This window comes from Mixophyes fleayi, chromosome 5 (assembly GCF_038048845.1).
Source record: "Mixophyes fleayi isolate aMixFle1 chromosome 5, aMixFle1.hap1, whole genome shotgun sequence".
Taxonomy (NCBI): Eukaryota; Metazoa; Chordata; class Amphibia; order Anura; family Limnodynastidae; genus Mixophyes; species Mixophyes fleayi.
In genome coordinates, this window is record NC_134406.1 from 135815207 (window position 1) to 135830053 (window position 14847).

Sequence of the window (14847 nt, forward strand, 5' to 3'; positions counted from 1 at the left end):
ACAAGCTTATAATATTCCTCAACCACCCTCTTAACCTCACTACCTTTAGCCTGTTACACAATTTCACACAAGACAACTACTCCCTGACCAACATTGTTGTGTGACAGGAACATTTAGCTTATGAGTCACCTTACCTTTGCAGTCTGGCTGGGCCAAGATGCAAAATGTATACTTAACCTCATGTGTCAATCTCCCATTGTCCCATAGATTGTAAGCTTGCGAGCAGGGCCTTCTCACCTCTTTGTCTGTTTTACCCAGTTTGTTTATTAGTTTATTATGTTTGTCCCCAATTGTAAAGCGCTACGGAATATGTTGGCGCTATATAAATAAATGATGATGATTGGATGCTGTCACAATAGAAAAAATGGTGGAGGATTATTTTGCTGACACCATCCAAATAGACATGTCAGACAGTCCATATTGTTACTGGCAGGAAAAAAAGGCAGTTTGGAAGCTCCTGTACAAAGTGGCTCTATTTTACCTGAGTTGTCCCCCCTCCAGTGTGTACTCGGAAAGAGTTTTTAGTGCAGCAGGGAACCTGGTCAATGAGCGGCGAAGGAGGTTGCTTCCTCAGAACGTTGAAAAAAATGATGTTCATAAAAATTAATTATCAATTCCTCAATCAAGTACAGCACTGCCCTCCAGATAGTACAGAGGGACCTGTGGTTGTGGAGTCCAGCGGGGACGAATTGATAATGTGTGAGGAGGAGGAAGTACACACTGTAGGGGGAGAGGAATCAGAGGTTGAGGATGAGGACGACATCTTCCCTAGAGCCTGTTTAGTTTGTACAGGGAGAGATGAATAGCTTTTTTGGTGTGGGGGCCCAAACAAACCAATCATTTCAGCCACAGTAGTTTGGTAGGCCCTGTCGCTGAAATGATTGGTTTGTTAAAGTGTGCATGTCCTATTTCAACAACATAAGGGTGGATGGGAGGGCCCAAGGACAATTCCATCTTGCAACTCTTTTATTTCTTTGTCAGCTCTTTTTGTGGGGGCCCAAACAAACCAATCATTTCAGCCACAGTAGTTTGGTAGGCCCTTTCACTGAAATGATTGGTTTGTTAAAGTGTGCATGTCCTATTTCAACAACATAAGGGTGGGTGGGAGGGCCCAAGGACAATTCCATCTTGCAACTCTTTTTTTGCCATTATGTGACCATTCAACAGTCATTTGCCATGAGCACAAAGTAAAACAAAATTAAAACAAATTCAACAAATTAAACCAAAAGTAAAATGCACTGTCATAATCAAAAACAAGAGGTATTGATGTGCTAGAACTACTGTAGTGTTTATAAGTTATAAACACTACATTTGAAAGCTTGAGCCTTTAATAGAAAAAGGCACTCTTCATTGCACGAATATTTGCAACAGGGACAGTTTTTTTGTTAACAAAGTCAACAAATAACACTTCGACCCTGTCTGTCTTTCACATACTTGATGGGATCTCAATGATGAATGCTCTGTACCATGGTCGTCTAAAACAAGAGGTATTGACGTGCTATAACTACTGTAGTTTTTATAAATTATAAACACTACACTTGAAAGTTGGAGGAGGCATTGTGGCCCGGGTACCAAATTGGGTACCGGGGCCACTCCACTATGCAGTCCAGATAGAGGCGTATCAGATATTAAAAAACGTTGACTGTTGCTGCCAAATCATAAATTAATGAAAATGACCTGTCATCGTCAAAAACAAGAGGTATTGACACGCTCGAACTACACCCTGTATATGCTGCAGAGGATGTAGGAGCAGGCAGCTGTGCAGTGGAATTCAGACCATTTGAAGGCGGAGGTATTGTGGCCCCGGTACCAAATTGTGTACCGGGACCACTGCACTATGCAGTCCAGAAAGCTACCTCGGTGAAACTTTTTGGACTAAAAACAATATTGTGAGGTGTGAGTTTTTCAGAATAGACTGGGAATTAGTGGAAATGATTGTTATTGAATGTTATTGAGGTTAATAATAGCGTAGGAGTGAAAATAAACCAAAAAAAATTGTTTTTAACACTTTTTATGTTTTTTTCAAAATAAATCTGAATCCAAAACCATAAATCCGAACCAAAACCTTTCGTCAGGTGTTTTGCGAAACAAATCCGAACCCAAAACCTCAAGCAAATCCGAATCCAAAACACAAAACACGAGACACCAAAAGTGGCCGGTGCACATCCCTACTTTTTTTTTTTTTAAAGTGCTTTAATGACTGAAACCACTAGAGCTTATTTACAAAGTTTTACAGAATGCAATACCAGCTGTGAAGCTGCAGCACAGCTTAATTTCCTCCAGTGTGCCTAGATTTCCCAAAAGTTTCATTCGTTTTCTAATCAGGATGGCAGCATTTGTTGAGAAGCAGAGTTATACACAGACTAAACACAGGAGTGGAGCACTGAGTTAATTTCTTGCAAAGTTCAGAGTAGGCAAACCAATATCAAAGTAGGCAAATCATTATCAAAGGAGTAAGTCATGGTGGTGGAAAAATAATCACTTATGTGAAATAATTGAACCCGTGGAAATCATCATGCTTAGTTTTGAGGTGCAGTACAGAAATGAGATTTCATTTTGTGTGATTATTGAAATTAAGGACATTATTAGGATATATGACAATGAGATGTATAATCTGTGCTTCCTAAGAGTTGTCATGTGGATTTCTGCCACTTGGGGGAATTCCTACCCTCTAAAAGATAGATGAGGTATCCCCAAGGGCGCAGGGTGTCAGTAAGTGATAATCCCTATTCCACTGGTACATATCTATGCAATGTGTACAGGCACCAGTATTAGCTCTCATTATGTCTGTACATATTATAAAGACAATCCCTATTCCTCCACTGGTACATATCACTTACTGACACCCTGCGCCCTTGGGGATTCCTCATCCATCACTGAAATATTTCCAACACAATGCAGCCCAACTTAAGAGTGCAGTTTAAGGACATTTTTTTTGTTCCTTGGGGAGCACGGCCATATCTACTTTGCTAAATTATGTGCGAGCGGTCAGTCTTTGGTCCCATTAAAAGTATAGGAAAAGACCCAATTTTGCACCTCAATGTGCACATTTGTTGGTGCACTCTAAGCAGGGGCATTTTATTCAGTGACCAATGTGCAAGACTTATGCTTGGTACCCAATGGAGTGGAACATTAAAACCACGCTGATGCAGATAAAGTGATCCTTGGGAGTATCATTCCTGCCAGCCTGGAGATGTCTCTCTGACTGTAGAGAGGCCACAAGGGGACGACATAGGGCACACTTGACTTATGGGCCATCTGCACTGCACACAATGCACCCATGGTAGATGGGTGACTACAAGCAATGTGATGGAAGCGTCACACACACAAAATTGCTACATGTAATAAAGATGTATGTCACACTCATGATAAATATAAGCCATAAATGAGGCTATAGCAAGCAATTTTTTAGGAGAGGTTAATATTCCGGGTAATAGTGTACTAAAGTGGTTGGGTTTTGGACCTTTCTACTTTTTCACCTCTATGCATATATGGATGCACATCTAGTTTGTGTAGGCATGTCCTGGAAGAAAAGAGTAGTAATGCACTTGAAGTGTGCTAGGCAGACCATGCTGTGGCATATGTGCGAAGCCAATGCTTCTTGCATGTGCATCGAATGTGCTTTGTAAATTCCATCTCTAATCATTTCGTTAATGCAGTGTTATTTTTTTCACTGCAATATGACTACAATTTGATATTGTGCAATAAACTTAACAGTTTCCAACTGTCCACATAGTAATAAAAAATATGACATGTTTCAACCAATGAGCTAACAGTTGGGATCATTGTACACTCAAATGTTAGTACCACAAGAGCTTTTGTGTGCTTATGTATTTTTGCTGGTGGTTACATATGTGTTTTGCCTATTAGTGCCCAGTTCTTGTCATACAAGAACTGATAGGCTCTGTGAACCCTGGATTGAACAGAGATTAGCTATGGAGATTTATTCAGAATAGAACAATGTGCTTTATTTATTCTATGTTTTTCAGCAATGATCCCTGTTTTACTGCTTATTATTTTATTGGAATACTCTGTGTTCCATTGCTCATTATTTTTTTGGCAAGATACTGCTTCATGATCATTTTGTTTTTATTGCTATGAAAAACAAGTAATCAAACAGTTCTGTTGTTTTCTCTTATGACTCTCTTGTCTTGTCTGTATATAAAGAAAAACATTTTTAATTTATCTAAACAAGTTCAACTTTTATAAATGCTAGTATTGACCTTTTTAAGGCCATAGGGAAATAATTGTTAGTGCTAATACTTTTTCATATGAACTTCATCCAAGAATTTTATGTATACTTTTCTAAACAGTGACATTGCAGTGTTGCTTATTGAGCTGGATATTAACACACATATGAAATTACTGTGTTTCCCTCTCTGATTTATAATCTTTTTTTTATGTTTTTGCATTAAAAAACACAATGCATTTTGTACAGACTTATCTGGTCATAGCTATTCCCAATAGTGGAAAAGACAATTAGCATAAAAAGCATGTTCACACTCTCATAGACCCTTAGTTGTAACATGGCTTTGTTCAGGGGACACAGCTCAGCAGCCTATTTGGAACATTTTAAAGGGAAAAAAACACAGGTAGCCAAGTGACCCAGCCCAAGGTAGCCCACTATGGGATCGGCCCAGGTGCCTCCCAGCCCTGCCAGCCCCTGGCTTTGTTAGTGTAACATTTTTCTTTCTGAAACACTTGTATAAGCCTCCTAGGACCCATCTATTGTTCCTGCTGCATACACAGAAACCTTCTGTCTTGCAATCGCCTGAGGAGCAGGTTAGGATTTGGGCAAAGCCATGACACTCAGGTGACCTTGTGCAGGAAAATAATCAGGTGAACCAAGTGGTCGAAATGGGAGTGTATATTGTGGTATGACATACCACCACTTCTCCTACTGCTTTCATTGTAAAACTATCACATTTTATTGAGTTAAATTCTCCATACTGCCACTTCTAAATTTCCACATCAGCCACTGGACTATTTGATAAGCTTTGGAATAGCACAATAATATATAAATGCAGTATCAGTATCCCGATGTAGTTATAAGCTCTTTTATACATACCAGTTGGATAGCATACTCTTAATGCAAAATATGGGAATAGCTAATCGAATTTCAGAAATTATGGCACATGGGGATTATTATGAATAATAACAAAATAATCAACTGAAGAACATAGTAATTTTAGTAATTATGTTAATATCCAGCTAAACTTTTTCTCTAAAGTTGTCTTCTAATGTAATGGAATTGTATTATGCCCAAAACATATAATATATATTTTATGTCCTTTTATAGGTCACATGAACACTAAAGAAGGTTGTTACAGAGATCTGCGAGTTCAAGTCAATACTTCTTTTTGTAATGCTAAAAATCGGCCAGTCATAGTACCGGTTCCTTGCAACTTGCAAGCCTGCCCTCCAAGGTAGGTTTGACATGTTCTTCGTATAATTATCTAGTCAACTCAGATTTTGTCATACTTGTATTGAACAAAAACTATGTTCGTCAAGTTTGTTATATAGAAATAAACAGAGTAAAAATAATACTAAAATAAATGGCCACATGGACCTGTCAAAACTAGTATACAATGTCAAAACTTACACACACACACACACACACACACATACACACACACACAAGGAATGTCTATTAAGTAACGAGACTGATAAAATAACTCCCCTTTATTTATTGGTATTACAAATTTAATATTTGTCCCCTTCAATATACTCCCTATTTGCACTAATACATCGCTGTAGTCTTGTTTTCCACTGGTCGAAGGCAAGGAGCAAATCAATTTCTGTCACTTGTTTCAACATATCCGCCATTTTCTTCTTTACAGCAATCAACTGACTCAAAATGTGTCCCTTTAAGCACTGATTTAACTTTTGCGGAAAGATAAAAATTGCAAGGTACTAATCGGGCGAATATGGAGAATGTTCAAGTGTAGTCAGTCAAAGACTGCTTCACAGAAAGTGCTGTGTGAGCAGGCGTATTGTCCTGGTGAAGAAAGAAACTATTTTTACACAGTTGCGTACGTTTCTATCTGACTTTCTCTCAGCTTTTGCAAAACTTCCTTATAATAATGCTGATTAACTGTTGTGCCTTCTGGAACCCATTCTTCTAAAATTACACCCTTGATATCGAAAAAAACAATGAGCAGTGCTTTGAATTTTTACTTGCTTTGACGAGTTTTTTTCATTCTTGGTGATGACAGTGTTTTCCAGACTGTCTTTTGGTTTCAGGATCGTACTGGAAGATCCAGGTCTCATCACAAGTGATTACTTTATGATATCAAAGTAACATAGGGATGTGGTCGCACACAGGTGGGACTCGTTATCTATTTATTTATGACAAAATTATGATAAAATCCAAAGATAGATATGGTGCACTCTCAATAATTTTAAGCATAGAGCATATAGAGAGAGAAAAGAAAAAACATAAGAGGCACTCCAGTCCCTTATAAATAAATTCCATGTATAAGTATAAAACTTGACTTTTATTGTATATATTTAAAATGCGAAATATTAAAAATGGTAAATTGTGTGTGTGTGTTGTGTTAAAACAAAAACACCCGACAACAGTACAGGGAAAAGAATCCTTATTAAGACATCAAGAGAAAATTCCCTTCATTATTAATCTCCTAATAGGATATTAATCATCAAAATCTCTTGATGTAGTATATACTGATACAACTAATCTCCAAAGTAGTTCTGAGAGATAAAGGAGTGATCTCAATAAGCATCAATTGCTGTGTATTATAGATTTAATTGAATCACATCACGCAGTCTGAAAACATATGTCATAGATTTCTCTGACAAATATATATATACAGCGCTGTGTAGCTTTATCTTGAATATATCATTCTGATCACTACTCATATAAGTCCCACACTCTCCAACGCAAAGGAGACTTCTCCCAAACACACAGGGTCATAGGTATGTCACATACCCTCAGTATTGCATGAGCGTGTAATAGCGCTACTCGCGTGGGCTTAGTCCATAGATTTATTCCTATTATTCCCTTGGACTGCCTATATAGTTATAGTGACCCCCTTTCCCCTTTCATATAAGTATATATAATAATGTAGCGCACAAAACACGCCATAGTAAAGCGTTGGAGCGTTTACTTGAGACGGGAGATCAGTGCCTGTCTATGTTGTCGGGTGTGAGTGGCGTCCTAATGACGTCACTAAACCCCGATGTACGTTTCGCACATTGCTTTTTCAGGTAATTGCTTTTTCCACCTGAAAAAGCAATGTACGTTTCGAACTTATTTTATTTCGAGAAAATATTCATCAGGATCATATTAATGTCTACTATACATAAAATTCATTACTATCAATTTGCACTTACGTCTGACTTGTAGCTCGTGCAAGTGATACGAGATTGCCCAAAGCTTGAATCAGACACAGCTGTGTGTTCTTGACCTTGGCACGTCCTTACTGTACATTGACTACATGCATATGCCTCTTCCCCTTCCCGTTCCGTCACAGAAATTGTAGGCTGTCAGAAGTGTCAGTTACATACGAACCAGAATTTCGTTCTTTGTCGTATGCCTTGGTTTCACGCATGCGCAGAGCAAACAATGCAAAATAAGGTGTGTAATGGCATTTACATTCCTTAATAAGTCGGGACCCATATCTCTTAACTCTGAGCCATAAGGATGCTAACATATGTGTCATAAAGCAGAAATTGCATTTTTCGAAAATCTAAGCCCCCCCCCCTTCCCCCCCCGAACATCACAAATCTGAGTACCGAGTCGAGACTGCTCGTATTTTCCTGCTTCTTTGGAACTGAAACCAAGGCTAAACGTCATTGTTGCGTGGTCAGAACTCGTGGGTTTTGGGATTCATATGTACCGCCCTCCACCGGAGATCCAGTGCCATTGCTCAGACAGACAAAGGAGGGGTAGCAGTGTTCTTGTCACTCTCCAGTCTCCAGTGCCTTTGCTCACACAGAAACAGTATTATTGGGTCGCCAGTTGACATGCTGGACAGTATAATTAGGCAGAAAAAAAAAAACACGTGAGAGCTGCTATACAATACAGCACCACCGCGGACACTTCTTTGACAGCGCCGCGGCTGCTGTATAGGACAGTGCCACAATGGTGGGCACTTAGTTAGCGGAGGGGGGGTGCGCCACTGCAGAGGATGTTACCTAAAAACAGGGGTGGAAGTGGAGATGTATATGGTGGTATGACATTACGCCACTTCTACTGCCTTCATTGTAAAACTATAAAATTCCATTCATTTACATTCCCATTACATTTTCCATAATTCCACTTCTACAGTAAATTTCCACTTCGACCACTGTCTTAATGGACTGTAATACAATTCTTAAAACAGTTGATCTAATGTTGGGAAGTCCTGCATCTACACACATTAAACATGTGTTTTTATCAGTTGTTGGGACAGAAAGGTTGATGGACAGATTTACTTAAGCATTAAGCTATTTCAAGTTTTCAACATTACTCAGTGCAGTATCACAACTTTAGTATAAAATTAATTTGTGGGTTGAATAAAATCTTAATTTATGTAAAAGCACTTTTAGATAAGAGACATTGGATATAGGCATAACACTGTATCTGTAGCTTCCTTTTCCAGCCTTACACAATGTTTCCTATTAAAGTTGGGGATTCTGAGGTGTTCTGTTTACTATCCATCTTTTTTTAATTACATTTCTGACCATACAAGGATAATATTTCACAAGTAGAAAACTAATACTGGCGTTGGGGATAGTAATCCTGTTTAATATGTTCATAAAAGCACACGGACTGTGGATAGCAGAAACAATCAGCAACACTTCCTTTTTTTGGATGTAATCTGGAAATGTATAAATGCTGTCACTAATCAGACATCTGCTAGTTACCTTAGTATACACTGGACACAGTGGGGCTTTAAGAGGCTTTAGTAATGCAGCAGACGTACAGTATTTATGCTAACAGTGTTACACAGCATACTTTACAATGCACTCGAGACAGATATATTTGTCATTTTTAAATAAATCCAACTGATGTCATAATCCTACAACTGTGCAGCAGAAATGTCTGAACTTCATGAAACCATGCCAAAGCAGTAATGGATAATGGGTCTGGTGACTGCATTATTCCTGATCACCACTAATGGGAGTTTTCTGAAGTCCCTTGCATTAATTTTGTCCATTGAATATTTTCACACAGTGTAATTTTATTTTAGATGTCTGTTGATTTTTTTTATGCACATTGTAATGCATTGCTGAGGTATTATGTGAACTAAACTATTATTTAGGACATTTATAAAACAGGTAGATCACTAATTATATGATTAGGATGCATCTGGATCTGAGTGCCAAACTATATTGCCAGGTGTTTATAAGATTGACTCACAATTATATGAATTATTAATTTAACCAGTGATCTGTCTGTGTATTTTATAGACTAATACAGTGGTTCCCAAACTTTTGCAGTTCACGGCACCCTTAGAGTCTCCAAATTTTTTCAAGGCACCCCTCCAAAATAATTACTGAGCAGTCCTGTTTTAGAAGTAGTTGGGTCAAAAAAATGTAATAAGTATTTAGGTCAGGACAGAAATACTTATTTAGTTGTATGCAAAAATGCCCCCTATGCATCCAGTCACTCTGCCCCCTCTCACGCTGCCCCCTCTGATGCTGCCCCCCCTCTCTCTGCCCTCTGTCACGCTGTCCTCCTCCTCTGTCACGCTGTCCTCCTCCTCTGTCACGCTGTCCTTCCTCTTCTGTCACGCTGTCCTCCTCCTCTGCCCTCTGTCCTCCTCCTCTGCCCTCTGTCACGCTGTACCCCTCCTCTGTCACACTGTCCCCCTCCTCTGTCACACTGTCCCCCTCCTCTGTCACACTGTCCCCCTCCTCTGTCACACTTTCCCCCTCCTCTGTCACACTTTCCCCCTCCTCTGTCACACTTTCCCCCTCCTCTGTCACACTTTCCCCCTCCTCTGTCACACTTTCCCCCTCCTCTGTCACACTTTCCCCCTCCTCTGTCACACTTTCCCCCTCCTCTGCCCTCTGTCACACTCCCCCCTCTGCATCCAGTCACTCTGCCCCCTCTCACGCTGCCCCTCTGCCCATTGTCACGCTGTCCTCCTCTGCTTCCCGCTGTCCTCTGTCCTCCTCTGCTTCCCGCTGTCCTCCTCTGCTGCCTGCTGTCCTCCTCTGCTGCCTGCTGTCCTCCTCTGCTGCCCGCTGTCCTCCTCTGCTGCCCGCTGTCCTCCTCTGCTGCCCGCTGTCCCCCTCTGCTGCCCGCTGTCCTCCTCTGCTGCCCGCTGTCCTCCTCTGCTTCCCGCTGTCCCCCTCTGCTGCCCGCTGTCCCCCTCTGCTGCCCGCTGTCCTCCTCTGCTGCCCGCTGTCCTCCTCTGCTGCCCGCTGTCCTCCTCTGCTGCCCGCTGTCCTCCTCTGCTGCCCGCTGCCCTCCTCTGCTGCCCTCTGCCCTCCTCCGCTTCCCGCTGTCCTCCTCCGCTTCTCCCAGCCATAAAAAAAAGAAAGAGCACATAAACTTACCAATCTGCCGGGCGCCGGGACCCAGCAGCCTCCCCTCTCCCGCAGCTGTCACTGAATATCGACGTTAGTGACAGCTGCGGGAGAGAGGAGGCTGCTGGGTCCTGGCGCCCGGCGGATTGGTAAGTTTATGTGCTCTTTCTGTTTTTTTATGGCTGGCCCGCGGCACCCCAGCGACAGTGCCGCGGCACCCATGGGAGCCGCGGCGCACAGTTTGGGAACCGCCGGACTAATACATGATTTAATGTAACAACAATGAGGTGAGGTCAAAAGAACTACAAGCTATAAATTACAGATGGGCAACTATGGTCCATGCATAGTCATATAACCTGTCCTACTAATCCCTAGCACTAAACCTGATGAAGGTAGTTCTCTTTAGAGGGACATACCACTTCAAAGTTATTTCGTTAGTGATCTGTTTAACAGGATCCCATGCAGGAAGTATAGAAGAGTTTACAGAATCTATATGCAGCCAGCTTTAAAGTATCCTGCAAAGAAATAGTCTGATAATGATATCTGGCTATTTTCTATTGGTACCATTTAAAAACAGGGATGTCTCACGGCCTGATATCCATGCTCTAATATTAAAGCTAGAACTTACTAAATGTATAGAGTAGGCTTTGACATTGATACTGTGTTTCTCCAAATCACGAGCAGAAGATGGTCCTCATAGAAAGATTTTGGGCTGAGCTCTGTAATGCCAGTCCACCCTCCTGGGGCACACAACCTGCTCTTCTGAGCATATGTGGGCCAGTGCATGCACATTGAAGCCCTGTTTGAAGCCCTGAATCGCTACGCTTTCCCACAATTTCTGCTATGGCACTCTTTAATACCATGTTTTTCCCCTAACTAGGAAAAAGCTTAGACATAAGGAGGAAGAAAGACTCAAGTAGGGTGTGGAGTAGAGCAGACGCAGAGTGCTCAATAGCAGTGGTGTCAGGTGTCGGAACACACAATACTCAGTGTAATTTCAGTTGGGAGTGTGATAGGCTGTGGTAAAAGGATTTGTATTAAAGCTTTGAATGTTTTTAGGCATTGTATAGAGATCTACAGGTAGATAACAGCACAGGAGACCTCTTGGAAGTGAGAGCAAAAGGTGGCAATAAGAGAAGATATAGGTCAGACGCAGATCCAAGATGTTAAGAAGGAAGAGTATTTGGAGATGAGTTCAGAGATGCAAGAGGGGGACGTGTTGTTGAGTATTTTGTAGATGAGGGCTCACTGACCCCTGTGTTTTTTGGTTTTTTGGTTCTGGATTACCTTCGTGTTTTGGTTTTGGTTTTGTTTGGATTTGTTTTGAAATTTGTTAAAAAAAATAATTTTTGGGGGCTAAAATAACATAATTTAGTGCTCCACCTGTTTCTTGGATAAGTGAGGTAATTCTACAGCTAATAAATGTCAACGAGCGCTGACCCCCCCCCGGGATGTGTGCTTTTATCACACACACCAATTCAGGGTGCCAGACAATGCACTAAAAAGACCTATTGAAATCCATAGCAAAAAAGGCAGTTGGGTGTCTATCTGTATATTACACTCTACACTTATAGTTAAATAGAAAAAAAAACACCCTGCAAAGACTGTACGATAAATCGAAATGCCCAAAGCAGATTTTTTGTTTGGGTCTAGATTATTCCCATATATTAAAAAGAGGGGAATATCTGACACCCCAAACACTTGTAGTGTAAATTAGGAAAAATGCCTCCTACTACTCTCTTCCTGCTCCAATTAATGCGACCGTCGCCTATCCCTTCTCTCTCCCTCTCTCAAATGGCGCTGGATGTCTGTGGAGGCGGCTATTTATTAATTCTAAAAATCGCGAGATCCGAGATCCAACGACGTCACAATGACGTTTTGCCTCATTTTGGAATCCGAACAGGCGGGAGAGTACAGAGCCGACTCGGATTCCGGAAGTTCATTCGGGTTCGGTTCTCGGGGAACCGAGCCCGCCCATCTCTACTCAAAATATCTCTTAGCTAGACATCTCCGTTCTGCACAAGATTTGCGTCTCTCTTCCACTCTCATCACTTTCTCCCATTCCTGGTTACAGGACTTTTTTTCGGGCTGCACCCATTTTATGGAATTCACTCCCTCACACCACAAGACTTTTCTCTAGTCTTCAAACCTTCAAGCGTTCTCTGAAAACTCACCTCTTCAGACAAGCTTATAATATTCCTCTGCCACCCTCTTTAACTCCCGAAGTTACCCTATTACCACCCTCTACACAGCTAACACAAGACAACAACCCTCTGACCAACATAGTTGTGTGACTGAGCATACAGCCCACAAAATACTTTGTAACATTTGCATTCTAGCTGGGCAAATATTCAATATGATGTAGCACTTACCCTTGTGTATCAAACTATTGTCCCATAGATTGTAAGCTTGCGATCAGGGGCTTTTTACCTCTCCGTATGTATGTATGTATTACCCAGTATTGTTTTATTACTGTTTATTCCCAATTGTAAGGTGCTATGGAGTCTGCTGGCGCTATATTAATAAAATAGGATGATGTATAGTTTGAAGTGAATTCTGGACTCTCCGACCAAACACAGGCTGCAAGTTGTTGCTGCCTTTACTATTTAAATATGAACTAGGAAGTCACTATATTGGTTTTACACTTGTTTAGGCAAGTTACAGAGCATTATAATCATCATCATCAACATTTATTTATATAGTGCCAGCAAATTCTGTAGCGTTTTACAATTGGGAACAAACAGCAATAAAACAATACTGGGTGACACATACAGACAGAGAGATAAGAGGGTCCTGCTCGTAAGCTTACAATCTATGGGACAATGGGAGTTTGATAAAAAAAAAAAGGATAACTGCTGCATCATATTGCATATTTTTCAAGCTAGAATGTAAAAGCATTGAGTGGGCTGCAGGATCAGTCACAGAGCAATGTTGATGTGAATTACACCTGCCGGCCCACACCATTGTACAATATAATGAACTAGATGTTTAATGTCAAATTCTGCTCAAGCTGCTCTGCTTCCAGGATTTTAGTCTTATGCTTGATCTATGATCATTAACTCTTTATTGCCAGTGACCTGGAAGCAAAGACCATATATTAGTAATTGGTTATAATGTTAGTATTTTAATATTTAAAACATAGTGCACAAAATATAGGTAATTATCTTAATGTGTTTTACTTCTATTTGGGTAACAAGCACAGAAAGATTTGGGCTGGGGCTAAAAAGTAATATATTCAGTTTATTACCATCACTCTATTATTTTTCCCCAATAAAGATGATGTCTGTCCATGAAGCAGTTCACACTGTTTATTGAAACAGTGTATTCTGTTCTTTGAATAAAAAAAAATATTGGATTGCAACAAATAGGCTAATAACATAAATCTTTATGATTCAGCCCTGACTTTTTTTCTTATTACAACATAAGGAAAAAATACTTGGCGGAATCACTTCACCCGAGCATGTACAAGCAGTAATTTCCAGTTCTCCTGGCCAATGTTGTACAAAAACAGATATGTTTGATTTATAACAGTAGTAGAAAATCTGGCAGCTGCCCCACTTGTAACTAATATACAGTACTTTGCAAACATGTAATATCATTGATTTTTTTTTTTCTTGCATAGCAGTGTTGGGACCACATAATCATTGAAACTTGCAGCCTTTTTTCCTGTTGTTTAGGGAGCAACAGGTGTGCAGAAACAGCCTTCCTCATAATTCTGATGACCTTATGGACAATAGTTAATAGTCACAGTGTTCATTCCTGCCATCAATAGTGATTCATGAGTCATTCACACATGGGAAAAATTCCCACACTTGACAATAAAACCCTATAACCTTTAGTGAGAGGTATAGTTCCACTAAGCAACGCATAATAAAGAAAAAATTAAATAAAAACAATAGATATATTATAATGTCTCCAACAAGAAAATCCTGCACGAGAAAATACAACGAAAAAATTTAAATACTTGGAAACATGTTTTACAATTGATAAAAAATAACGAAATATGATTTTACTGTATCTTTCAAAATAGATTTTTATTAAGTTGGTTATGGTCTGCTACTTTACGTCTATCCTAACTACATAAGAACGTGAATGTATGTATTTTATTTCATATGGTGTTTTCACCCATATATTTTGTTATTGTTGCTCTTGCAGGTAAGAGTTAAGTCTGATAATTATTGCAGAATTAAAATTCTAATGATCTAATTATCTATGGGTATTCCTGGACATCTGAGGAACAAAAGTGAATGCAGTAGCTGCTCATTTACTCCATTGTATAAATATGTCAAAGTCACATAAACTTCTATAATGAACGTCTAATGAAACAATTCGACAAGTACCTGTTGCATGATTCAATTGACTCGATAA

General features: G+C 40.1%; 1 protein-coding gene across 1 annotated transcript in view; it reads left to right on the forward strand.

Moving 5' to 3' along the window:
* Positions 1 to 14847, forward strand: part of ADAMTS16 (ADAM metallopeptidase with thrombospondin type 1 motif 16) — a 377420-nt gene that overhangs the window by 316594 nt on the left and 45979 nt on the right. The window contains exon 18 of the mRNA XM_075212833.1: positions 5300 to 5426. Within this exon, the coding sequence (XP_075068934.1) occupies positions 5300 to 5426 (127 nt within the window). The remainder of the gene's footprint in view (positions 1 to 5299; positions 5427 to 14847) is intronic.